The sequence below is a fragment of the Brachypodium distachyon genome, chromosome 4, assembly GCF_000005505.3.
Source record: "Brachypodium distachyon strain Bd21 chromosome 4, Brachypodium_distachyon_v3.0, whole genome shotgun sequence".
Lineage (NCBI taxonomy): Eukaryota > Viridiplantae > Streptophyta > Magnoliopsida > Poales > Poaceae > Brachypodium > Brachypodium distachyon.
This window is the reverse complement of record NC_016134.3, coordinates 32536011-32562913: the sequence shown is the minus strand read 5'-3', so window position 1 is coordinate 32562913 and position 26903 is coordinate 32536011. Positions and strand designations below refer to the sequence as shown.

Sequence of the window (26903 nt, the reverse complement as noted above, 5' to 3'; positions counted from 1 at the left end):
ACCCTATAACATTAATTTTTCTTGTTTCGCTTCCTGCCCCTTCGATTACTTCTTCTGCCCCTCGTCTCTCTCCCTCGCTCATGAACCGAACCGTTCCATCTTCCACAACCGACCTCGAGGTCGTCGCAGGCGATCACTACGGTATCGGCGGCGGCGGCGCGGCGGCGACATGACATAGAGTCAGGGGATTTGATTCGTAGGCTTTTTTGCAAAAGCGAATAAGCACGAGGGGATTTCCGTAAAACGAACAAGTCATCCGGCGCGTGCCCAATCAAGCGTGGCAAGCCACATGTCGCCACTCCATTGGTTCTGACCAAAAGTGCACCCACAAGTCAAGTTTTTGTACCACCTGACCCCATTTTGCAAGTTGTTGTATTAAACTGCTCCTGCAATACAAGTTCTTGTACCCGAGTGTTATTACTTCTTCTTTTGTTCGTGATAAGTCTCGTGACTTCACGAAGACTCAATGAGATAGACGAGAAATCAAATAGAAAAAGAGATTGCCAGATGGGCTGGCCTGGTCTCTTCGGGTTTAGTGGACTGAGCTTCTGACCATAGGTTCGATTTACTGGTATCTAGAAAATAACGAGGTTAACGAGCTGCTCGTGAAACTCGTTTGCTCGCTCATTAAGCTCGTCAGCATTAAGAGCTAAAATGGTTGATTGGCTCGGCTCATTAGTTAACGAGCACGAGCCACCGAGCGCTCATTGAACTCGTGAGTTTCCACTCATGATTTCATTTGCCACCCTATCTTTCACCACTTCACTTCTACTAGATGTCAATTGGTGATGGTGGTCCATCCATCCACCTCTTTCTCACCCTGCCACTGCCAGCCGTTGGATCTATTGTAAACGACTAGGATGGATGATCATGCTTGTTACCAAAAGTGGAATTAAAAAATACCAGTACATAAGCTAACCTTGTATAGAGTAAAACCACAACAAAATTGGGACACAACAAACAAACGAAAGCGTGTTCTAGTGGATAAATTTGGTACTGTGACTTTAAGTAGCTAATTTGTTTTATTCATGTAGCATCGCAAGAAAATATAGTAGGAAAGGCACAAATTTGTAAACGATCTACAAAAAATGATGAACATGGCTCTGATAGACCAGAAGTCTATTCTTGCTGAGATATTCTTTTTTGTTTTTGAGCGGACTTTCACTTTTTTTTTATCATGGCAGGTTATCGGAAAAGGAAAATTACAAATTATTCCGTTGTACCTCTATATGGTTTCTAGTTACAATTATCAAATGGTTAACCCTGGAGCATCGACATAAAAAAATGCACACCATTGCTGCTTGTTGAAAAGAACCAACTCAACGCAGAGTGTTCCGGACAGCCAAAATCAGTCTTGGTGATAACAGCAGAAGGAAGGCCAAGATCGAGCCAAAAAACATCTTGGTCAAGGAATGCATCATGTCCATGTCAGGGTCTGTGTCGATAGCCTTTCTGGTAGCAATTGCAGAAGCAGAGGGAAGGGCTTCGACGACAGCATCAGCAAGGTCCGAGATGAAGGATGAGGTGCACCCAAGAGCTGGAACCCTGCCCCAGTTCTCAATACCTGACTCTAGAGCCAACTCCTTGTACTCCATATCGATTTCTTCTAATGTCTCAATATGCTCACTCACGAAGCTGGAATTTATTTCAGTATATGATGTAAGCGACAGTTGAAAGGGTGGTATGGTAGAGAAAAAAGGCACCATAACTGAAAGACGATGATGTACTTTCAATAGAGTAAGACTTGAAGATGCGGCTTCAAGTTTGGTATCAAAAGATCCTAACTAAATATGCTAGCCATTAACTATCTTGATGTGCCACAGTATTGCAAAATATCCATTTAGAAAGAACATATGAAATTAAAACAAGTGGCAGACGCAAGACCAATGACACATTGTATTGACTAGTGTGCAGGTGATGCCAATGCAACAAACACGAAAAGCATTGCATACTCAAGGAGCTAACGGATACAGGAATGATGAAAAGCTCAGATATAATTCACCAAGTATGAAAAATGCTAATGAAAGATAAAGTGGAGCTGAACAGGTATATTGATGGTGATACTCTAGCAGGAAATATCGCTACAGAAAATTGGTATAAATGGTAAACTTAAGGATTACCTTACAGGAACAGCCAGGAGACTCTTTACACCCTTTTGACCGAGTTCGACTAAAACTTCATCAGTATATGGCTTAAGCCACTGAACTGGCCCTACTCGACTCTGCCATGTGTTCGGAAAGGTTAATGCAGGAATCAGTTACAAGAAATAAAACAACTGCACAATGTCAAAGGATTACTTATATATCCTTGGAATTTTCTCGAAATGCTTTCATAACAAGATAAGTATTTATTTCTCCATTTCCTGTACCTGGTAAGCGAGAGTATGGTCATTCAAGGTTCCTCTGGATCTCAACTCCTCCATTATCAAAGCAATGCAGTCCTCCATCTGATCTCTGTAGGGGTCTCCAGCATCCTTAACATAGGTAAGTGGTACTCCATGTGCACTGAAGAATATCATGACCTGCCAATCATAACAAGTAGTGTCAGAATGATAATTACCATCTATCTAATCTCCCTGATATTTATTCAACAGAAAATGGTACTCCCTCCAATCCATATTACTTGTCTCAAATTTGCCCAAATATGGATGTATCTATGTTTAAAAAGCGGCTAGATAAATGTAATATTTCGACAAGTAATTCCGGCCGGAGGGAATACCACACGTCAATGGGCATACTTGATTACCGGAAAAAAATTCAATAGAAGTATCTTCTTGATATGCAGTGCTTTTGACACTAAAGGGAGAAAAGTACTTGGTTTAAGAGTTTCAGGGTGAAGGTGCAAATTAGGCTCCAGTTCAGAGCTGAGTGGGCAAACTGGACTTTTTCTCATATTATTTTCCTTTCATGATGTAACTAGTGTATAAACTATAATACAATACAGAGGGCAAATACACAAATATGGCATCCCAGACAATATCTAATTAGAAAAACTACTTGCATCCCTCAAAAAAAGAAAAGAAAAACTACAATACAATATGACATTTCAGAAAATGCTTCAGCGTCATTTAACTCTGCACTGTACTTTCTACAATCAGCAGTTTAGCACACAATGATGCTAATAACACATTCCCATAAAAATGTACAACACGTTGATTGAATGGCTATTCTGCAAGTTTGCAAGTAATCCTCCAGAGTCCAGATCACTAACAAAAATATGTGCAAGCCAGAGGCAAAACAGGGAAAAGGAATATGCAAACCTCTTCAGGAGTCGAAAAAATTGACAATTCATTCTCAATTAAGTCAGCCATTGATTTCACATAGCCCTCCCGCTGGTACCATGATTCAATAATGGAAATCGGCAAGCCAGCAAAATATGGATCTTCCCTGCACGGATGCCGCTATATTAGAATTTCAGGTTCTACATAGTCCAAAAGATGAATTTTAACTGAGAAGGAAATTGCCTACTTGACAATGTTTTGGAGAACACGGATGCTTGATCCACTTGTTGATATGGAGTACTGAGGGTATAGTGGAAGAACCACAAGCTTGGTAATTTTATCCTTCTTAATCTATCACCAATTAAAAATAGTAGAAAATTAGTCAGTTAGAAACTTGGGATAGTTTAGTAAAACCAAAGCACAAAAGGGGTTATGCATGAAAACGCAATACATGTTGCAAAATAGTAGATCACATGAAAAATATACATTGTTAAATTAAAGAAAGCAAAAGACAATCACACATAAATGAAATTAGAACAATGGCGGCAATGAGATTTCAAAATAAGGATAGTGCAATGCATTAATTACCATGGAAGAATAATTAAATTAAAAAGTTCAAGAAACTATTACTGAGACTTGAAGAAAGCAAAGATTTAAAAAGGCACTTAAATTTGTTCAGGAAGGAGGTTTAACCTGATTGATGGCTTCTTCAGTGAAAGGGTACCAATACCTCATTCCAACATATATATCAGCTTCCAAATTCTTCTTTTTTAGTGCAACCTTCAAAGCATTAGCCTGAAAATTAAAATTATTTCAGTTCACACTGTTGATGAATCCCTTTTAATATAAGAATTGAACCAAAATGGTACTCCCTCTGTCCAATAATTCTTGTCATTGTTTTAGTACAAATCTGAACTAAAATAACGAGAAGAATTATGGGACGGAGGGAGTACCCAACAAGTTCATGACAAAACTGCTAAATCACAATTACATAGCAGAATCAAAACAGCATAACACAAAAAATTCAGACATTGGTTAGGTTGGTGAACTTTTACCTGATCGTCGGTAATTCTCCGCAGAGGTGATCCACCACCAATTGAAGCATACCCCTCTTTACTCTTAGGGGCCCTAAAAGTAGAGATAAGTTTGGCCAGTGGTCTTTGAAGAAACCTGAATAGCCTAGGGAGTCGAATGATATCCTGGGTAGCAAAAAGTAGGTCAAAAGGAAACGTTGTTGCAGTTCTCTAATTTACCATACTGAAATTAAACAATAAAAACGATAGGGTAATATCGTTTGCCTTGGGATAACCACCATGTAAAGGATGGCAAGATGACATGGCTTAGGATAAAACATGAGACAATAGTCTAGCAATAGGGTGGTGAACTTTAGACTGCATAGATTTAATTCTTTGTTATCTAATCCATCATTGCTACATGGCCATCCCTTTTGGGCCTTGTCCGTTTCAACCCAAACGCCACCAATCAGGGGGATTGGCAGGGATTGAGAGGGATTTTGGTTCATTTTTTCCTATCCCTCCCGATCCCCTCCAATCCAAGGGGATTGATCATAAACCAAACAGGGCCTTAGGGCTTGTTCGCAGTTTGGACTCAAACCTGTTCCGATCCAAAACGCATAGGTCTAATTCCTCCCTATCCAGACAATCCCTTGCGGAGTGGACTTGACCCCTCCTAAAACAGTCTCTAAGGAAATTAATCTCTGTTTGGTGAATTACATATATGGCAATAAACCTAACAAAGAAGAACAATAATCATTTGCGACATGTAATTTGCAAGGACTCGGTGAAGTTGCAATGGCTATAAACTATAACCATGTTGTATAATCACTTACTGGATCTGCGAAGAGGTTGAACAAAAATGGTTGAACATCATTCAGGGTCTCTGGACCACCAAGATTTAATAAGAGTACTCCAACCTTGTCTTCAACAGCATGTGAAGATACACCATTGATATTTTCATCAAAAGTAGTACATACATCTGCCGAGGTGGATCTTACAACAAGATTGTGCCGATGTTTAAGTACTGGACTTCTGTGAACAAAACTAGAGGTTCCACTTGCTGATAATACCCATGGTTTAACCTTGCTGTGCAAGTTCTGCTCATATTTGGTAGAACCAGCGAAATTCGCATAACAACTGGCTTTACCACAGGACCTGTCAATCGGAACACAATCAACAAAGGAATGTAGTAAGATACAGGTCTTCATGGATAATAAACAAAAGTTACAATGTCTTTCTCCAGGTGAAATGTCATATGACTATAGCTTCAGCATGTATCAAAAAAAGCTATCAGAAGCTATATTAATCTATCAACAACACTGTGGACAAAATTTATCATGAACTCACTTCAAAATCTCTACTGACAGCAAATTTCTTCAAGCAATATAACTCAGTAACTGACCAAATATATATAAGCAATCGTACCTTTTAAATTCATGAGCTTGTGTGTTCTATATAATCAACAAGACATTAACTACTTTTGGAATCAAATTTCCAAGAAAACTATGAGGACTCTAGGCACTTTTGCAAACCATTTGAGCCATAAAACCCACAAGGCCATAACATATGACAGCCTGTTCTCAAATAAGCCATTTAGATTTCCAGTCATCTTACTCCATAATAAATATGCTGAAACGTGTCCTGTTAGACAGATGTTCAGAAATGATAAACTGTTGTCGTTACTAGTTTTTCAGGAGATCCAAACAATTAATTTACTCCAAGATTCGTTACAAGTTTTTAAACCCAGGAAAAGGAACAGTCTAGCAAGTGCATAAATTCATTACTTTTTGTAATTGTATTCGGTTTCGACTGTACGGTGGCATCACAGGCTAATCCTATCTTTAATTTTATTTTACATAGGTAAACTACAGCAGAATAATCACGAAAATTCTATGTGATTGCGACAGCCCGGCAGAAGAAAACTGAAACCCCGCCTAAATCCACCAAACACCTCCACCCGGATCAATGATCCGCCCTCGAAAGGAACGAATAAACAGATTAGAATATGAAACGGCAAAGGGAGCCAACGGTACTCACCTCGTGGAACCGCTCTTTCCCGAGAACTCTGCCGAGCACTGCAGATCAAGAACCCCGGAGCGGACGCACTCCATGGGCGAGAAGACAGAGAAGAAGAAGAAGAAGAAGAAGAAGAAGAAGAAGAAGAAGGGCTCAGCGCCTCGGTGGAGGGAGGAGATCTACAGCGGGTTGTGAAATGGTGAGTTCCCGTGGATCTGCCTTTCCAGAATTAAGTTTCTTCTTTCCTTCTCTTGGTCGGTCAAATACGGCAGCGAATCGGCAACTACCCCTTCCTTCGCTCACGTTCTTCCACGGAGGCGGTAGGACCCACCTGGAACTGGGACTTGGGCCGTGCCGGGCTGGCACAGCACGGACCTATCGGGCCGTGCCGACACGATCCTGGCCTGGCCCGCTCACGTTGAAGACGCCAGTTTGTGTTGGAGCAAAAGGAGGAGTGATGCCGGATAGGCGCTGCTGGTGGTGGCGCCCGGGACGAACAGCCGTTGATCGTGAGCTTTCTTTCTTTGGTGCTAGCTTTTTTATTTTTTTTCGGGATTCTTTGGTGCTAGCTAGAAGAACCATTTGGGGGAGGAATCATGGAAGAGACGATGTTTGAGTGCCAGGCAGTGGCTAGTCTCGTGCTTAAGGGGGAGAGTCAGAGTCTCACAGATTGGGTTTTAATGGAGTCCCAACATCACCGTCCTAACATATGGTGTTTTAAAAAAAAAATTGAAACTTCTAAACATGTTTTTATGGAGTTTGCACGGTTTGCACCGAATGAGGGTTTTTTTACAGTGCAAACTGTGAAAACTCCATCGAAAAAGGTTTAAAAAATTCTCAAAAAAATCACATATGTTAGAAAAGTGATGTTTTATGTATGTGTAAAATTTCAACTCCAAACTAAATTTCGTTTGGTAGCAGCGAAAAAGACAAATTCTGCGTGAATAGTGGTTTTTCAGTGTTTGACACTATTCATTGTAAATTTCTCTTTTTAATTTCTCCCAAATGCTTTCGATTTTGAACTTGAAATTTTGCAGGTTTGTAGAACATCACATTCCCAACATATGGTATTTTTCTAGAATTTTTTGAAACTTCTAAACGTGGTTTTTATGGAGTTTGCACGTTTTGCACCCAATGGGGGTTTTCACCGGATACTTCGCCTTTATGTACTGTCTACAGATGGGGCAGCCGCTAGTCTCGTGCAGTCTGAATGCCTGATTGCAATATCTTTGCAGTCATGGGTGGAGGCAGGAAAATAATATAAGGAGAGCCAGAATAGAAGGATGATTTGTTAGGAAGAACCAAAGCATAAGAATATGAATCTCATATGATAAAATTGCAAAGATTATATAAGGACTTAAGTAGAAATACGAAATCATAGGGGGGCCAGGGCTAGGGCTGGCCTGGTCCCTACCTCTGCCACTGTTTGCAGTCGGATTCGTGTTGCGAAGATTGACACCATGGAAAAAATGCCCCGGTCCCTGCCTCCGCCATTGTTTGTAGTCGGATTTGTGTTGCGAAGATTGATACCGTGGAAAAAAAATTCTTTGAAAGACTTCAATGTAATTCTTAGTTATATGAGTTACTATGTAGTTTTGCGGATATTTTATCCAAAGCAACGTACCTGTAATGGACATCGGGTTTGAATAAAATTATAGGTGATTCTCAGAAAAAAAAATTGATCAGTATCATCTGCCATGCCACAAAGTTTCAAACTCATATTTGATACACAGCTTCATGAACGAAATGACAAATCTGGCTATCAATTACAAATTTCAAATATTAAGAGAAATATCAGGTTGATGCTTGATAGTACTCACAGTCAATACCAAATTCAAATACGAATACAATATCAGATTGATACTTGATACTGTTCACAGTCTGATTTCTCTTTTTTGTTTCTTGAGTTGTGAATTTCATTTAGATCTGAAATTCTGAGAGACTGAATAAATGCTGTAAAAATTTTTGGAATGTTTTAGAACATTTTGTGAGGTCAACCAGTGACCTAGTGCAATAGTAAGGATATTATATGTACTGTCTACAGAATTACATACTGAATACCGTAACCGTAACCACTTGCTAACTATAGTAATTACAGAGTTATCAATGCTGACGCTGTACACAAGCAATCTTACAGTTAAGATGCCTCAATGGAAAGAGGATAAAATGTTGTTGTGGAGTGGATCTGACAAGTGTTCGACAAGGTTCTGCACAGGGCCCTTGCCGGTTACAGCCGCCTGGAGGTAGAATCCGAGCCATGCAACCATTGCCAGGCGACCGTTCTTGATCTCCTTCACCTTGAGTTCTTCAAACCCAACAGGATCTTTGGACAGCCCCAAGGGATCGAATAGTGCTCCACCTGGGTAGTTTATGTCCCCAGGAAGATATATTCCTAAGGGTTCTAGTGCCTCAATCCCACAGTATCTCGCATATTCTGGCCCAACCTGACAAATCATGAGATGGAAATCCTGTATAATGTGGTATTAAATCCTTTAAAACAAAAAATAACAAGGAAATGTTGTACCAATGGAAAAATATTGTGAAGTTAAGGAATATATGCAAAGTGATGGCTATAGTTTCCTAAGTGTTTGCACAACCAAAGGGAACACACAATACAGGAATGTTTGGACTGCTCTGTAAAGCAACAACGACTTGAGAAGTACATGAACGAAACATTATAAACAGAACGTATTTGTTACCATCAAAAGGGCTTGACAGATAGCGATAACAATGACACCTTGACCACCAGCGATTCGTAAACCAGTAATACCAAGGTAATCAAGGGTATCACCCTGTAAAATCATCTCATTAGATGAGGATTACAAATTTACATAATTAACAAACAATTAATTTGTTTGTAACACAATTTGGCGCATTTGTTAGCACAGCATACATGTACACAGCTGGGAAGTAGCAGTCACGTTCCATATTTATTTTATCTGAGAGAAAACAAAAAGGCTGAGCTGCCTTGCCGAATGCCGGATCTCCATCTGGAGGCTCCTAGCTTTGTGTGGGAACTACCAATATGTGTCGATTAGAGCACAAAAGGTCAAACTAGGACCTGCCCGACAATGAAGATGCTCCATGCCTCCATTAGTGTTAGCTATGAACTAGCTTTCAGATGCTGAACAAAAAGATTTGTGGTTGAAACATGACAGGGACTATGATCTCAGGCTCAGGACATCTTCAGAATACACAGATGTTCTTCAGTCTGTTATAAGAATAGTCATCGTGTGGTAAAAGAAATCAGACATGGAAACAACAGTATCGATATTTCACCTGAAGTTTTGCATAACCAACTTTCCACCAGACAGGCTCAACAAAATGCACTATCCCAAATAGATCTAAGAGCTCAGGAATAACAACACCAAGAGCAGCAAGCATGGCCCACCGACAATGTAAGATCTCAAAGCTGCAAAGAAGATTGTTGGTGAGGAAACTGTTTAGGGGAGAGTAGGCACTTACAAAAAGTTACGACAACAAAGGTTCAGATCATGATCTCCCACAAAATATTAGGTTTCAGAAGCTACTTAAACAACATAATAACATAAACATTCCCTTATAAAATGAAAATTAAAACTTCATTCAGTTCACTCCCCTATAACAACTTACAACACATAACATGGCTAGTGTAAATTCTCCGGGATAACTTACAACACATAACATGAAATTTGTAAGTTTTATTACTCTCCCAGCCTCTGCATACGAGTTAATTACAATGTGTGAGTCTGAAGCAGACATACGAAGCAGTAACTATTCATCGACCTCTACTCTTCATAAATCATAATGTGGAGATAAGTTAAAATTGATTTTGAAGGAATATAAATACAAAAGGATTAGGAGAACTGTGACATACTTAAAGTAGTTTGCGAAAGCAACGGGATCCCTGCCCAGACCTGCTATATCGAACCCATAATCGCCCGGGAACTCTCCGGCCAGATGCTCCGGGTAGTCGTAGGGGATGGGACCGAGCCACCGAGGCCGAGCTTCCCCGAACCAAAAGCTTCAAGAAAAAAAAAAATCCCCGAACAAGTCGCTGGATCAGTTGGTTCGCACAAATTAACCAACAGAGGTTCTTGAAGGAGGGGGAGATCAGTGCCAACCTGGAGCTGCGGGCTTGGCGGGCGGCAGCACGGAGGGCGTCGGCCTCGGCGGCGGCTGAGGCCTTCCTGTCCTCGAGGCGGCGGCGGAGGAGGGCGCCAAGGGGGCTACCGGCGAGGGCCTTGACGGCGGTGAAGGGGACGGCGGAGAACACCAGCACTCCCGCCAGCTCCTGCCAGGAGGCCCGCACCGGTTCGGGACACCTCCCCCGCCTCCACCGCCGACGGTGGGAGACGGCAACGGAGGTGGGCGGCGGCGAGGGGCAGCGGAGGAGGAGGGGAGGAGGCATTCGGGCAGTGATGCGTGGCCCGCCTGTCGGCGTCGAGAAGGCAGTGGCGCAAAATGGTCGTAGAAACAAGCTGTGGCTGCCGGCGAGACGAACAGAGCAAAGAATACAGAGCGAAGGGTGGGAGAGACCTCGTGTGCGCCGTACACGTGGCACGAGCCACCGTGGCTGCGTGCGCGGGACTTTCCAAGGCGGTAGCGCCGGAATAAACTTTTCTGTGTCTATTTTTTTTTTTGAAATTTTAGCCACATTTGTAAATCTTTGAATCAGTTCTTAAGCAATTTTAACTTGCAAGGCCCTAAACAGTGTAGGCGGTGCAAACTTTTAACATTTCACTACAATGGTTTTGCGACTCCTCTTTATTACTTAATGGCTTATACGTGGATAAAAGTATCGGTTAATTTCTTCAACCACATATGCTTACATATGGACTGTGGATAGATCCCTACATGATCTCAAAACATAGGTGGCACTATGATTTGAAAATATTATCGTCACACGATGTGGCCATGGCAGGGTTATGGATTGGGTGTTTCTCTTTAAAAGCTGAAGTCAAGCAGTCAAGTAATTGCATGTTGGATACCTTCACTCAATTTGTTACACTGAAGGCCTGAAGTGTGCACACAGAGAGCCAACATCCTTCTTCTTCCTCCTCCTTGCAGAAGCAGAAACGTTCATTGGGGCATTTGCCTTGGGCGTCTGGATTCAAATAGGTTAGACCATGAGCTTCGCACCAGCCACAACTATGTTCTCATTGCACTGTAATAGACACATAAATTTCTCTGTCCTTAACTCCTTATTGCATCCCAACATACGAATGTGATCTAAACCACTTCAATACTAAGCAGATCCAAACATTTACCCTTTCTTCTTTCTAAGCTTCAATGAGATTATGAAGAATCTAAACTTAACCACTTTGTTCGCACAAATTCAATCAACTAAAACCGAGAAAATTTATGTTGAAAGAACAAAATACTAACAACAAAATCAGGATCAATACTTACTGGAGTCATTTGCAGCTGTATGAGCAGTGATAGAGCAAAGATGGAAAAGGTAATTAATAAAAGGGTTAGCACTATGTACATCTAGTGATTTATATTTTGTGGAAAGAAAAAAATAGAGTAAGTAATGACAGCTCACATAACAGAATTTTGCCGCACATAAAGCACACTGACAGGCACACTGATGATCCAAACGTTTACTATTTCTTCTTTCTAACCTTCTATGAGATTATGAAAAATCTAACTTTTTTGCCTTTTTGGCATAAATTTTCAATCAACTAGAATCACGAAATTTTTTGCTGAAAGAACAAAATAATAACAATAACATCTGGATCAATACTTACTGGAGTCATTGCAGCTGTATGAGCAGTGAACAGAGCAAAGATATAAAGGTAATTAATAGAAGGATTAGCATTGTGTACGTTCACAGTGACCTATATTTATGGAAATAAAATCATAGACTAAACAGTAAAAATCCAATAAGGGCCTGTTCGTTTGCATCTTTCCCGGGAGGGATCGGAGGGGATCAAAGGGGTTTTGGACTAAAATCTTGGGATTCCCTGCCGATCCCCGCCGGTAATGGTGGAACTGAACAAGGACTAATTGAATAGAAAAAGGTGAATGTTCTGCACTTTGAATTTTGCCGTGTCTAAAACACACTAATGCCCTTATCTGCAGTGAGTAAAATCAAAATGCTGCTCTAGGGTAATTTTACAAAATGACATGGAAACAGAAATGCAACAAAAGTTTGCCGTCGCACATTAGACAAAAGTTTGTTGTCATACTGTCTCAAATTAGAAAACTACAACAGGAGTTTGTTGTCTATATGTGAAACAAACATATACTCCGTAAAACAAATATACACATGCCAGCATGAGAGCACAATTACAAAAAAATCGTTTAATTACGATATTACATTTGAATAGCACAAATGTTGTGTACAACATTTAAATAGCGCAAAAGTCATAACAGGATGTATAATAGCACAAGAAACCAATAAATAGGTCAATATTATGAAGTCATTCATTTCATATTTGAAAGAAAGACTTGCCTATTCTTTTTTCTATACTAAGACAGCTTATTTTTACTATTTGCACATGATTGGGAGAGTGAGAATCTAAAGAAACAACAAACTACACCCTATATCTATGTTTAATGTTAAAGAGCCTAACACCACAAACCTGTGTCTTTCAGCCTTTCTGAGGTAAGAATTGTAGTTGATTATTCCTTTGTCTACTATAATAACTCAATTACAGTTGCATATAGTAATTCTGATTTGGCAACAACATTAATACTCCCTCTGTCCAACAAAGGATGTCTCATGCATCTATATACTAAGTCATGTCTAGATACATCCAAATTTTGACAAACTTGAGACATCTTTTGTTGGACAGAGGGAGTAGTTTTTTCAAGGAAACAACAATAATAGTTAATCATACCATTCTTTTTACATATAGCTTCAAATCTATAAGGCTATACCTGAACTGGGTCTCAGGAACTGGGTTGGGCTGGATATGCAAATGAGTATCTATAATCTGACTCTAATATAGTTTGAACTGACAATTTGCGACTCAAAAGTCATGCGCAACCAATCATGCAAAGTTGATCAAATCTCTCTATACCTGGCATGCAAAGTTGATCAAGTGTCAAACTGTCATCTCTTATAAGGTTTCTTTGATCAGCACAAATACAATGATAGGTTAAGGCACTCTTTCACAGGCTCTGATTTCTTCCATGTATGGGCTACCTCATTCCTTTTATTGCCTCAGGGTAGGATGGGCTAAACTAAAACTGGTTAGATCTTCGTTTTGTTACAAGTCAATGCTTCTTATGGATATGGAAAGTGCTCGACAAATTTAAATGTACCACAATCTATTTTGTAGCGATCCACCTAAAAGAACTTTTTCTGTAGAAACTGAAAGAGGAAGGTGCAAAATAATTGAAGGGCTTGGGCTGAATGGTCCCATTCAATATTTTGTTCTTAACTGAAACCATCAAGTTAAGTAAAAGGGCTCACAGCATAAGTCTGATGGAATAAAGGCCAAAAACAATGGTCACCATCCCACCATTGCAGGACATATATATAACTCCTACAAATCAGAAATGACTAACCAGCTTACCATACCTACATGATACTTGCAGTCTATGATATCTACTTTCCTTTGGATTTTGTTGTGATCACATTTAGTCATCTGTCTGCTGAGTACTGACAAGCACCTGTTGTATCTGATCAGCAACAATCCTTGCCACAACCTCTGGTGAGAATTTCTCGGCCATGTCCTCCCTTGCCTTCCTCCCTTTTCTCCTCCCCTCTTCTGGATCTTCAAAGACCAATCTCATCAAACCTCGCAGATGTTCAACTGATGGCTCAGCACAGAGATGACCCTTGAATGGCCCTTCTGTGACCTCAGTCAGCCTATCGACGTCTAACGGGTACCCATTCTGTTCAGTCAGGTATTCTGTTGGGCCTGACCAATTCGTCACAATCACTGGCAGTTCCATGGCCATGGCTTCGACCACCGGCCTGCCCCAGCCCTCACCACGCGAAGGTAGCACAAATGCATCTGCAGCCTTGTACAACCTTGGAAGCGCAGATTGTGGAACATGCTCATCAATCACCCGAACTTCTGCCCATCCTAGCACTGGCTCCTCAATGCTGCTGTTTTTCACAAATCTGTGGATTTTCCCACTGAAATCTGTGTCAGAGTGATAGGCATTGATCAGTAGGTAGAGTGCGACATCATCAGCTCCGGAGAACTCCTGCAAGAAGGCTCTCAGCAGCACATCCCAGCCCTTTCTCTGCTCCCATTTGTACACACTTAGAAACACAAAACCTTTGGCTTTGGAGTTAACGGTATTCCATGTTGAATCAGAATCATCAGGCGCCATGACAGAGAAACCAATTGGAAGAGGAAGGGCGACGTGCTTGGCCGGATCAAAGAACGTGACATCGACAGCCTGTACCACTTTGACGACCTTTGAGGGATCCACTCCGCTCTTCACGAATGTCGACATATGGAAGTCTGTCGGTACCCAGACAGCATCCATCTGGTTGCAGCGTCTGACATGCTCCGGCGAGACACGATCAGTCTCAAACATTGTCCGGCCAATGACGAACGCCGGCTCATCGTACCCGGTAGGCGGGCAAGGCAGAGACTCGTACATCGGTGGGTACCACGCGCCAGGCTCGCTGTGACACACAACGACAGCCCGCGAGAGCTCACAAGGTGCAGTGGCGAGCCTGTACGCCAGGTTCTTGGACTGCTCGGGCAAGCCATGCCAGAACTCCGGCGACTCGAGGTCGCCGTGGTGAGCGATCGCGAGGGTGAAGTTCGCACCGACGTCAGCGGCGACATTTGCATCAAGAGAGGCGACGTAGGACCAGGCCTCCGAGCAGTAGCCGCCCCCGGAAGCGAAAGGGGCCATCCACAGAACACATGGTGGGCGTCCCGCCGCATCCCTCGATGTGTCTGCCAGGGGGCCTGGCTCCGGCGGACGGAGAAGGGAAGGGCTCGGCCTGAAGAGCAGGTGGAGGAGGCGTGGAAGGGGGTTGGTGGAGGTCGCGAAGACGACGGCGAGGGCGACGGCGAGGAGGGAGGGCGCCGTGAGGAGGACGAGAAGGTGGCGTTTGGGTTTGGGTTTAGGTGTTTGGGAGGGCGGTGAGTCTGGCATGGTCGCCTAGATGAGGAGATGGTATCGGCGGCGAGGTCAGTGTCAATCCTCGGCGAGGCAGATCGGCAGGCAGCGAGCCCCGGATGTGGATCACACACGGACAGCAGCCCACGTGCTACTGAGTAAAATGACCGACCACAAAGTCAGAAAAATCCCTCCCGTTCCCCTTAAAAAAATACCTCCCGAAATTCTTTTGTACAAGAGATATTTCTTTTTAGAGAAAGCATAATCCAGTCTGCACCATTTTAATTAAATAGGACAAGACGATTACAACGGCAACATTTGATAAAAAAAAAGCCTAATCTTTTATGTCCCCGCACATCTTCTAGTCACGGCCAGTGCTCACTTTCTCACCCGCATCCTTATCCACGGGACCACACCAAACGACCTCAACTCATCTCCCTCTCCCTCTCACTTTCTCTCTCCCCCCCCTTCTTCCTCCCTGATATCCACGCGCCCCCACCCCCGTTGCCGATCCTTAACAGAAAAAGCAAGATCATAAAACTCTATGGAAATATGATTGTCACGGGTTAGTTTGCAAACAGAAGCTGGGTTCTTGATGAGAGAGGGAGAAACTAAAATGTCATGGAGATGAAGAGGAGTGGAGCTAGTTGGAAGAGAGAGAGAGAAAGCCTGTGTGCGAAACGGCTAACGTGTTATCATTACCAACAACTATGCGCGAATTTGCACAAGACAGGAGAAGCGGCAATGACCATACCGGGGTGCGATGCCATGTGCGAGGTAGCGCCGGTGTTGAGGTACCACTCTGACTGAGGCTGATGTTGTTGTTGGACGCCAAGGTTCTGCAGCGCCGCAATCAGGCCGACCTGATCCCACCGTGGAGCAGCATACGTGGTCGAGCCAGCAAACATGGACGCGTGTCCAGCAAACACCGGCAGTGCAGGAGCCGGGCTTGGGGCCGGTGGAGCGCCGTGGGGACGAGGGTTGAGGACGCCGACGCCGGGGTAGTGGGGGCGCCAAGGCACGGGCCACACATGGACCATGCCGGTCCAGGGCACGTCAGGTCGAGCAGCTGGAGGATGGACGCCGAATGCTGGAGCCGGCGCGTAGAATGCCGGGGCTGGCGCGTAGCCCGACGGTGCAGGGGCGTAGGCCGGTTGAGCTAGTGGCGGCGGCTGCTTCTGCTTGCCCTTCCCCTTGTCCTTGCTCTTGGGCTTGGGCAGCGGTGGTGCAAGTATGCTGGGAGCAGCCCCCGCCGGTGCCGGTGCCGGTGTGGTGGCCACGTGAAACACGGCGCCAGTGGGGGCGGCGTCAGCCTTCGCTAGCCGTGTCTCCTCTGAAAGCAGGAACGAGCGAACATTCCGGAAAGAAGGAAGAGGGACCTCACGCGTCAGGATGGGGATGAGATGTTGCAGATCACGGTGGAGACCACGAAGGGTGCTGTGGACGAGCTCGGCGTCGCTGACCGGCTTGCCAAGGCTGCGAAGGCTGTCCGCCAGGGTCTTGAGACGGGTGCAATACTCGGTGAAGCTCATGTTGCCCTGCTGCAGGTTGTGGGACTCGGCATCGAGGTAGACCGCACGCGTCGTCTGGTTGTCCAGGAAGAGTTCCTCGATCTTGAGCCACACCGCGCGTGTCAAGTCCTGGGGCGCAATGATGAGGGCGAGGACGTCTGAGGACACGGTCGTGTAGAGCTAGGAGACGACGTTGAAGTCGTCCTAGATCCATTTTGGATCAGGGCGGTGTAGAGGATCGGCAATGACGATGTGGTCCGCAACGGAGAACTTGCCGAACACCTTGCAGAAGAGGATGCGCCACAGGTCATAGTTGTCCTCCTGGAGACTGAGAACCACCGGGACATGCTGCTTGATGATGGTGTGGTTGATGTTTTCGCAGAGAGGTGACGCGGGGGACGCCGGCGGCGTGGGGTGCGCCGTGTGGGCGGGCTGCGCAGGGTGCACGGGCTGCTCCGGCGGAGCGCCATGGGGAAGGCGCGGAGATGGCTGAGCATCGTTGTGCGCCGCAAGCATGTCAGATAGAGCCAAGAGGGACACCATCCGAGCAGCGCGAGTGGGGGTGGTGGCGGCACGAGTGGGCGTGTCCAGGATGCCCCAAGCGCTGGTGCCAGAGGTCGACGGTGCTGGTGTGCAGGCTGGTAGCTGAGGTGGTGGGCGTCGTCTTGGTGAACGGGTACAGATCATCATCAGAATCACATCAGAGGATAGCCCAGCAGGTACGACGATCCTTAATAGAAAAACCGCAGCGAAAGTTGGGCTCACGAGGTTTGGGATCGTGAGGAATCTGATACCATGTAGAATATGGGAAGTTTGGAAATGCACCTTAGGTGCTCCACTTGTATCGAGCTCATATTTATACACAGAGTACAACAAGAGCCGGTTACAATAGAAACGAGAACATGTGCTGGGGCGTGCTATACAGGCGTGGGCGCATGACTCAATCGTGGTTAGCTAGAGAGAGAGGGGACATGCATGGGACATGCAGGCTATGTTGCTTTGCAGTTCGCGCCGGCAGGCATGCCCCACATGTAGGCGGGAGCTGTTCTCCAGGGAGAAGCAGCGAGAGATGCAGGGGCCACAACGTGGGGAGAGAGAGAGAGAGAGAGATCGCTGAGGATGGAGGCCGTGCTGCATTGCTTGGGCGCCGCGAGCTCGATGTGGGGGCGGCCATGGCTACGGCCTCGTCGTCCGGTGACAAGACAGCGGAGGCGAGGATGGAGGCCGTGCTGCGGCGCCTCGGGCATGGCGAGCTCGGCGCGGCGGCGGCCATGACTGCGGCAGCGCCTTCCGGGGACGCAGGGGGGGAGGAGGAGCTCAGGGTGTTCGACATGGACGGCAATGGGCACATCACTGCCGAAGAACTCGGGAGGCGTACGGAGGGGATCGTGGCAGCCGAACGAAGGAATAGATGGCGTTCGGCGGTGGTCGGCGGCGATCGGGGTGGGTAAACAAGGCTAGACATGGGGAGAAAGAGATTCAGGTGGGGAGAGATAAGGGGAGAGATCATTGGGAACCGCACATGGTGCACTGTTGAAGAATACAGAGGTAAATGGGTATACGGATTCAAATACAATATGGCCTAATTTGCTCTCGAATCTCAAACAGTACGCAAGGGCTCAGATTTGGGGTGCGATCACACCCAAGAGCAAACGGGCATTTCCCCTTTGGTTACTTGCTTTCCAAGTGCTTAAGGGCCAGTTCTTTTCGGCTTCCTGCACTGGCTTCTCTGAGAAGCTGCCCTCCTCCAGCTTCTTGGAGAAGCCACCATCTAAATTTGATTAGACTATCAAACTAGATTGGCCTAAACTACTTTGAAAGTCTAGCTAAATTTGTGATGCGGCTTCTCCAGGAAGCTAGGTGAGGGCAGCTTCTAGGAGAAGCCGGTTCTAGAAGGCGAAAAGAACGCACCCTAAATAAGACAATTTGTGACTAATTGGTATTGTTTTCCTTTCATGCGCAAGTCACTTCTGCTTCACGCACAAGATTGCGTTGATACTCCTTCAAAGACCAAAGAAACACCATTGTTCCTTGTAGTGAAGAACGGTTCTGTACTCTGTGTAAAGCTTCTTTTGTGTTTTGGGGCTAACCACAAGGCCCAGAAATCATCTGTTTCTTCATATATTTTTTTCAATTCTGTGATGGATCTAGCGAAAGAGGCACGGTTTCGATAATTCCTTATGCTTACTCCATCACAGAATTGAAAAATAATTCCTTGTGCTTAATTCTGATGGATCTAGCGAAGTTTTATTATGTAGCATGGAGCATGCGACTTCTTTAATTTCGACTTGCTGGTCGTTTTCAGCTCTCTCTTCTTTTCCTTTCAGCAGTAGGCTCAGGTTGTTGTTTTCTAAACTTGATTAATTGCACAGTTCTATTATCCTTGATAATTTCCCTACTGTCGTGTTAAGCCATCATACTCTATGGTTTACTCTTTCTGTCCCATATTAAGTGATTTTATATTACATGTATTTAGACGTTTTTACGCATAGATACATTTAATATGAATATGGGACGGAGGGAGTATTTGATATACCTGAAAGGTTACTGGGCTTCCCCGGAAAAAAAAAGGTTACTGGGCTGAGGCGGAGGCCCAGCCAGTGCCACCGACATTTTTTCATCAAGCTTATAAATTGAGAAAGAGAGAGATCGTGAGAGGAGAAGAGGTAACCCTAATCCCCAAATCAAAGTCATTTTTTCCTCAAGCCCTTCCACCCCTCGATTGCCTACCAAATCCAATCCATATTGTCGAACTCCTGGTTCTTTCCTCAAGCCCAGATTCACGACATAAATCCCCAAAATCGATGGGCGACGCCGCCGTCCCCAATCGAGGTCAGCTGCCCTCGATTCTCCTCTCCCGGAGGCCGCGCTTCACCGACAGCGGGAACAATACCACGGCCACAGCCGAATCCAAAGATGGTTATACCATGGGGGTTTCCTTCTCGATGGCCGAACCACCGCAATTGTCCCTTCTCTCGATCCACTGCACCGACCCCCGTGATATGGAAAACACGGCGCGTTCCAATTTCTCAAGTTTGCCACACGTGGTCGGAGCGGACGGCCCTTTCATCCTCCTCCGCGACGTATTCCAGGGTGGCGGCTTCCATGAATATTTCCTGTACAAAGCCGGGGTGGCGCCCTCCCTTCGCTCAAGCGGATTCATTCTCCTTTCGAGTTGGGGTGATGCTATGGCTAGTCATAATCTGAGCAAGGTCCGGGAGTTGGGCATCCTCGGGCACGGGGGCGACCACTATCTCCTGGCCGCTCTCCATAATTCAGCTTCGTCGGACGGCTATGAGCTTCGAATCTACTCGTCCGAAACAAAATCATGGAGCACTAGAACACTGCACAATCCATGTCCTGGGGTCGACAGGGTTATACCCGACAAGGTGATAACGCTTGGACAAGGCGGCTTACTAGGCTGGGTTGATTTGTTACATGGCGTGTTGGTGTGTGACTTGCTTCTTCTTCTTCAAGATCAAGATCCCCCTGTTGTTGGTGCTGTAAGTTTCATCCCGTTGCCTCGAAACCGGTACAAACTAAAATATCCCATTATCCCCGAAAAGGTGGAAGAACACCCTTTAGCGCGGGATTTCTGCTCAGCAAATTGGTTTCGGGATCTCACATGCGTCAATGGCGTGCTCGAGTTTGTTGAGATGGAGAATCCCCCTCCTGAAAACAAGGATAATATTATCTACGATTCAGACTTGATCATGTCGCTCAAGCGCAAAGCCGTTGATAGGAATTCCATGGACCAACTGTCCTCCCTTAGGGATGCTTGGAGGGCTGTGACATGGAGTCGGAAAGTTTCGTCGTCTAACTTTTGGCGCCAGACTTACGCTGCTCATGTTACTGTCAAGAATTGACATTTAGGGACCTCTACTCAGCTTTCCCCATCTTGAGCCCTGACGATGGTAATGATATTCTTTATCTCAAATCTATAGTGGAACCCAATCATCAGGATGGATGGGTGGCTGCTGTTGACATAGGAAACAAGGCACTGAAAGCAATCGGACGCTATTATCTTCCAGATGATTTTTATTACAGCCGTGGCTATGACCCTGAGCATCCTTTATGTGCCTCTACATTGTCCCGCCATCTGGATTTGACTTCAGGTACCTACTTTTATTGTTTGCACACCTATGCAATGCTTCTTACAATCCTTATCTTCTTATTAGTATCTTTTTCTTGTGACTGCCTTGTTTGTTTGTGTTTGATGGCGCCTGCATATTTGCTGGTTTCCTAAAAAATCGGGATGTATTGGTGTTGCTTATGAATCTAGCGGTTTATGTAGGCAATCAAGTCTCAGCTTGTCGCAAGAAGACCGAGGCTAAAAGGCCTGCAAATCATCGAATAGTAACCTCAGTTAGTATTTCAGATCACTTTATTTTAAAGAATGGAATTGCTGCAAACTAACTTGCCCTCTCTTCTGTGCATAGATCCCTGTGGATTCCTACGAACGAAGGGCCAAAATCCGAAGGCAAGTTTCTTAATCTCTCTCTATGTAAACTCTCTTCTGCTATATGATCCAATTTAGTTCATTCTATAATTTGATAGTATTCGCTAATTAGTTTTACCTGATATTGCCATATTGGGATCTTTTGTTTAATTGACTTTCTGTTCCTCAGGCTATTGGAAATGGCTGGGAAAACAAAGTGTGCACGAAATTCTCCTGAGAGTATTATGCAAAATAATCATATTTTTCCAGGTCTATCCTGTTGGAAACAATCTGGTATGAAGAAATTTCATGTGACCTGCTTCCATTCCATTTTCCCATCATTGTTCAGCAAGATTAATTAGAACGCACCATTTCCAGCCACAAAACTACAAATTGGATGCACCCCGTGTGCATTCATTGTGGCCCCATCAAAACAATCTAGTACTCCCTCCGTTCCAAAATATAAGGTGTATAATTTTTGTTGACTGTCAAACTTTTTAAAGTTTGATCAACTTTATAGAAAAAACTGACAACATTTAAAGTTTGAAATCAAGATGATTAGATCTATCATGAAATATATTTTCATAGTGTATTCATTTGAAATGGTAGATGTTAATATTTTTGGCGACAAGCTTGGTCAAAGTTTAGAAACTTTGACCGTCAACAAAAGTCATACATCCTATATTTTGGAACATAGCGAGTATGTTGTATTCCATATACGTTGTTTCACGTTTGTCTATTTTCTCATCATCATGCAGCAGATTAATATATAATGTACCATTCCAGCCACCACAGCTTTGCTTCAAGTATGCATCATTGGCCCCTGTTCATGGTTGTCACAACTACGAGCCACAGTGGCGACCATCAAAACAACAGTCGACGTCTAGCAGTGAGTTTGGACCTCATGAAGTAAAAACATTGGTGATATTCTGCTATGTCCTCTGTTGACCTTTAGCTCTCGAACGGACCATCTTCACTTGTTAAAAATTACTCGCAGGATACTTATATTCTTAGTAGTAATTCTCTCGCATGTGCGGTCACGACCGATGGACCCAACTTGACATGTTTTGTGCATTGTTGCATTGTGTGTTTTGAAAGTAAAAGAGGGAAAAAGAAAGCTATCGGCATGTAGTTATAAATATGTCTAAAAGCAACTAAACTGTTATAACAAATTTTTATTATTTGAGATCATTGTAATATAACAAGTATTCCCTCCGATCCATAAAAAGTGTCGCCCACTTAGTACAAAATTTGTACTGATTTAGTACAAAATGGACGCAGTTTTTATGGATTGGAGGGAGTAATAAGGATGAAATTATGCTGTGCTACTTTTGACGTGTTGTCTAGGTGTCCATTTTCTGATCATCTTACTACAAGCTGTTGCCTATGATTTCAGACACCCCAGCCATGGTTCAACAACTGCAATTGGGCCAGCTACCATGGGTATTCACATCAACTTTCTGCCCCTAACTCATTTGCCTATGGCGCACACGCAGGCTATGGCAACTACCAACAGCAGTGGCCGCAGCCTCCCCCTACTCTGGACCTGCCTATTGGTGCATCTTGGCAGCATCCGCCCCCTCCGGGTTCCAGTGCAGCGTCAGCAAACACTTCGTGAGGTAAAAACATTGTTGAGAACCTGACGTGGTCCTCTTTTAGAAGTAGTTCATGGAGTGAGCGTCCGATTAAGATAACTTGTTCAAGATGGTTGTTGTTGCTAGTCGTTGCATATGCAAAAGCCTTGTGTTTCAAACTGAAATTTAAAGAGGTTTACATAGTGTCAACTGTCCAGATTATGTAAGGTAATATCCTCTAAACATAAATGTAACCATTTTGCTGAAATGTGAGCACAGTTGTCGAAAAAGAGGAGGAAGTTTATCGAAATGAGCAAATTAGTGTTGGTGAAAGTAGTGGTAAGGCCTGGAGTAGCATATTTACAAAGATGTGTTGCCCAGTAGGTTGTAGACCAAATGAAGTGAGATGCTGAACTAAGAAATCTGGTCTGTCCATCGATTGTGATTGTGATGACGAATACTACTTCCATCCGGGTTTATAAGGCCTTCACGTGTTCCTAGATCACCAATTTAACTTAACGGAATTTAAGTTATATATGACCAAAAAAGTACATCAATGAAAAGTTTATTCGATCACAAATCTAATGATATAATTTTTATGCAATATAATACATATTTAGTTGATCAAATTGCTGATCTAGAAACGCTCACTGAACTTGTAAACTTGGACAAAGAGTATAATAAAAATATGGTGAATCCTTGTAGTGCGTTACCACAGAAAAGTTTCGGGGTTTTGGTGTTGATAGAAAAGAGGTGACATGTGAGAGCGTATTATCACTTGTCTTGCTGAACAGTTTTGGTGTTGATATAACTAGTTCATTTTGCCGTGCAGTGATGAGATTTGACTGGATTGATGGCTGAGGTCAGATGTGCTATGGTGTAAGCTTTGTGTGTGGGTTTGTTTCTACCTGAACCCAGTTATCTTCTCGCTTCAGATAAACATGTATTATATGTGGACCATCATTTATGTGTTTTTATTTACTTGATGCGTGATTGCAAGGTGTCTGGCGTGTCGCCTGTAGTATTAATCCTATCATATGTATGAATCCTTTTGCAAACCAGGATATTTATTATGATAAACGTGTATTGGCTTCATAAGGAGGGGAGTATTTGATTGGTGAAGACCACACGTATTGTTCTATGTCAGAGGGTGATGGATACTCCGTATTTGACCAACGTTATTACTCCCTCCGTTCATAAATACTTGTCGCTGTTTTAGTTCAAGTTTGCACTAAAACAGCGACAAGTATTTAAAAACGGAGGAAGTAGCAAACAACAGTGATACACTTGCGACGAATTTTCGTCCAAAACCCATAACACTACGTGTAATATTTTTTTTTAAGGATACTACGTGTCATATCTGGACTGGGCATGTCTGGACTGGGCCTGCTTATGGGACACAAATCATCCTACGTAATGAGAATGAAAATGATTAAGAATGAATATATGTTTGTTTCCATTGATTGGTGCTGTATTTATATAAGGAGAGGAGGCGCTCCTACATGCACAGGCGCCCGCCCGGGAGAAATCGTGAGAGAAACGTGCGGAAATTACAGAGTTGGCAGTTACTGATTAACTGTTGTTATTGCTAATTGACACATGCTTAAATCTAATTGATCACATGCTAATTTATTCTTAACACTCCCCCTTGATCAATTTGCTTCATTGATATGTATGTACTTGTAACACCATGGAATCATGTAATTTCGTAATTTCCTCCAAAAACCCTGTGGAAACAATATTGAGGAAAGTAATACTGATATTGATATGTTGTGAAAACTCCTTTCTAAAACCCAATGGGAAAAATAAAGAGAAAATGTTACAACATATATTGGTTATTGTTTTTTGATAATTCATATTGAATTTTGTGACTAATAAATATGTCTTGTATATCATCTTAAAAAACCCTGGTGGGGAAAATAGATAATACGACATGTAACCTTATGCTGATGTTAACTCATTAAAAACCTTTTATGAGAAACTAGTGAGTAAAACTCATAATAGGAAAAGAGTGCAATATGATGTTGCAAACATGTTAAATTCAAGTGGATACTCCCCTTGATGCTTGCAAATTTTGAAGTTGTCGCATATCGATCCCACGAACACATTTTGAAATGTGGAGTTGGGAAAGAACTTAGTGAACAAATCAACGAGGTTATCACCTGATTTGGTTTGCAAGACGTTTATTTCCCCACTTTGTTGTAGTTCATGAGGATAGAATATTTTAGGTGCAATATGTTTAGTTATATTGCTTTTGATATAACCCGTTTGCATCGGTGCAACATAAGCAGGATTATCTCATAGATAATTGTAGGTGATTCAATCGAATCAACACCGCATGATTTGTATGTGGTTTATCATTCTGTGAAGGCATGTACATATATGTGTGGTGTCCCGTAATAATTACAGAATGATTGGTGGGTTCAGCCACTAGAGTGAAGTATGGACAACTTTCTTGGATGGCTATCCTTCCATGTAGGAACACGAAGCCTATTTTGATCTAACTTTGTGGGATCTAATAAGTAGCCAGAGTCAGTTTATCCGATGATACTGGAGTTTCTTACATCTCTTCTCCATCTTCTCATGTTTTAAATGGATCTTTCTCTACGTCTAGAGATCGAACGACCATGAGAGATTGGGTGGATAAGATTTGTCCATGTTAAAAGTTTCCAATATATTCTGGATATAGGCAGCTCGTTGTACCACAATACTTGTAGACCCAAGTAAATTTGGTTTATCCAGATTCTTCTTCTCGAATTCCGTTTTTAGGTGATTGTGTGTTTCATCAAACTTCTTGATGTATACACTTGGACAATCATTATTGTTTGAATAGTCTTTCAGTGGAAGAAACTCATTTGGTCGGTTGTACCAATTTGCCCGACTATGTTAATAAGCCATGTAGCGACTTATTAAGGTTTTACACTATACATGTAGCGTCTTTTGTGTGTATTCGGAAATTGGGATTCCTTGAGGAACCTATATGTACAAACCAAGTGATTCATAAAGATATTTTGTCACTACGTCCATCAACTGCATAAATAGACAATTTAGAACTGCCGTTGAAATATGTTACCAGAAAACGATTCCATGCATATATGGAGAATTGGTTTCCAATATCTGCGCGAACCCTTGTGCTACAAGCCTCACTTTGAGTCTCACCACCTCGTTATTTTCATTCCGGTTTCGGAAGAAAAATTGGTGCAGGTATTACTTTCGCTGATTCCTTCCTTTTATTGAGCGAAGCGGCTTCTGCTTGCGTTGCATCCTTCGATTGAATCCAGTCCAAGTGTTTACACACTATTCCATGGCCATGGTCTTTGGACCAGGATCATTCGGAGGTTGTTTGCAATTATAGTGCAGAAATGTATGTCGACAATTTTGTAGTCTTTTGATGATTCTCCAAAATCTAGATATTTGTGCATGGTTCCGTGTGTAGGTCAGACACACGTGAGATCATCGTATAGATGAATATTATGTATCCATGATGACTATTCACAGTTTCCCAATGCGGTCAAGTCTAGGTATTCCAATGTCCCAGTCATTGTGTGCACTATTGAGCTGGGTTTGTGAAGGTTTCCCTTCCACTGGGCGTATACTACCTATTTGGTATCTATCAACATGAAGTTGAATTACATTTACTGATTTTTTGAGAGTATACTCAAAACTTTCCTTTGTTGCTTGCGAGAATCTAAATCATGTGTTGTGGCCATACTTCTCCCCCTCATGTATTGAATGGAGAGTTGAGTGTTTTCTTGGTACCTCCACTCTTTCGGGCACATTAGTTGCATGATTAGAGGATTTTATGATACCTTTGTAGTTAGTAAATGAGTATGGCAGATTATTTGCAATGTGTTGCAAATGAATGATTTTCCGAACTAGATGTTCAGATCCTTGAGTACGTGGGTTTGTGGAGAAAATCTGTTGGACATTCATATTAATTTCCTGGCATTCTTTCTAGTACTTGAAATCCCCCCCTAATGCCTGGAAATGCTCCTCGGTGATATAGGTAGTGTACTAGGCATGAATAACTCCCCCTAATTGGGGCTCGAGGTATTTGTAAGTGGCTGAAAATACATTTATTCTTCACATAGATCCCAAATCTGT

The 26903-nt window shown here is 43.3% G+C and overlaps 4 protein-coding genes across 4 annotated transcripts; 1 reads left to right on the top strand and 3 right to left on the bottom strand.

The window, feature by feature from the left end:
• Positions 1-1077: 1077 nt before the first annotated feature.
• Positions 1078-6517, bottom strand: LOC100837011 (ferrochelatase-2, chloroplastic). Its single transcript, XM_003577904.4, has 9 exons — positions 6274-6517; positions 5070-5391; positions 4276-4419; positions 3914-4015; positions 3468-3571; positions 3260-3386; positions 2369-2521; positions 2121-2221; positions 1078-1635 (listed from the first exon to the last, which is right to left on the bottom strand). Exons 1-9 carry the CDS (start codon positions 6345-6347, stop codon positions 1320-1322), a joined length of 1443 nt encoding a protein of 480 aa, XP_003577952.1. The 5' UTR covers positions 6348-6517; the 3' UTR covers positions 1078-1319.
• Positions 6518-6673: 156 nt separating this feature from the next.
• On the top strand, positions 6674-23872 carry LOC112272433. The gene is made up of 8 exons (XM_024463163.1): positions 6674-6761; positions 20732-20902; positions 21082-21152; positions 21227-21267; positions 21416-21519; positions 22012-22114; positions 22622-22844; positions 23632-23872. Exons 1-6 carry the CDS (start codon positions 6710-6712, stop codon positions 22110-22112), a joined length of 540 nt encoding a protein of 179 aa, XP_024318931.1. The 5' UTR covers positions 6674-6709; the 3' UTR covers positions 22113-22114; positions 22622-22844; positions 23632-23872.
• Positions 8193-10743, bottom strand: LOC100836697 (chlorophyll a-b binding protein 7, chloroplastic). Its single transcript, XM_003577903.4, has 5 exons — positions 10356-10743; positions 10109-10255; positions 9532-9664; positions 8952-9044; positions 8193-8696 (listed from the first exon to the last, which is right to left on the bottom strand). Exons 1-5 carry the CDS (start codon positions 10640-10642, stop codon positions 8400-8402), a joined length of 957 nt encoding a protein of 318 aa, XP_003577951.1. The 5' UTR covers positions 10643-10743; the 3' UTR covers positions 8193-8399.
• Positions 13577-15453, bottom strand: LOC100836390. Its single transcript, XM_003577902.4, has one exon. The coding sequence runs from the start codon at positions 15310-15312 to the stop codon at positions 13825-13827; it is 1488 nt and encodes a 495-aa protein (XP_003577950.1). The 5' UTR covers positions 15313-15453; the 3' UTR covers positions 13577-13824.
• Positions 23873-26903: the final 3031 nt, after the last annotated feature.

What these genes read in the sequence shown, in the direction of transcription:
- LOC100836697 (XM_003577903.4), bottom strand. Translation starts at nt 10,642, where the DNA reads ATGCCTCCTCCCCTCCTCCTCCGCTGCCCCTCGCCGCCGCCCACCTCC. An exon ending in CGCCAAGCCCGCAGCTCCAG is followed by an intron (nt 10,256 to 10,355) that starts GTTGGCACTGAT and finishes TTTTTCTTGAAG; the next exon opens with CTTTTGGTTCGGGGAAGCTC. An exon ending in GCTTTCGCAAACTACTTTAA is followed by an intron (nt 9,665 to 10,108) that starts GTATGTCACAGT and finishes TCTTCTTTGCAG; the next exon opens with CTTTGAGATCTTACATTGTC.
- LOC100837011 (XM_003577904.4), bottom strand. Translation starts at nt 6,347, where the DNA reads ATGGAGTGCGTCCGCTCCGGGGTTCTTGATCTGCAGTGCTCGGCAGAG. An exon ending in GGAGAATTACCGACGATCAG is followed by an intron (nt 4,016 to 4,275) that starts GTAAAAGTTCAC and finishes TTTAATTTTCAG; the next exon opens with GCTAATGCTTTGAAGGTTGC. An exon ending in ACCATACTCTCGCTTACCAG is followed by an intron (nt 2,222 to 2,368) that starts GTACAGGAAATG and finishes AACACATGGCAG; the next exon opens with AGTCGAGTAGGGCCAGTTCA.
- LOC112272433 (XM_024463163.1), top strand. Translation starts at nt 6,710, where the DNA reads ATGCCGGATAGGCGCTGCTGGTGGTGGCGCCCGGGACGAACAGCCGTT. An exon ending in CCATCTGGATTTGACTTCAG is followed by an intron (nt 20,903 to 21,081) that starts GTACCTACTTTT and finishes CGGTTTATGTAG; the next exon opens with GCAATCAAGTCTCAGCTTGT. An exon ending in CGAAGGGCCAAAATCCGAAG is followed by an intron (nt 21,268 to 21,415) that starts GCAAGTTTCTTA and finishes TCTGTTCCTCAG; the next exon opens with GCTATTGGAAATGGCTGGGA.
- LOC100836390 (XM_003577902.4), bottom strand. Translation starts at nt 15,312, where the DNA reads ATGCCAGACTCACCGCCCTCCCAAACACCTAAACCCAAACCCAAACGC.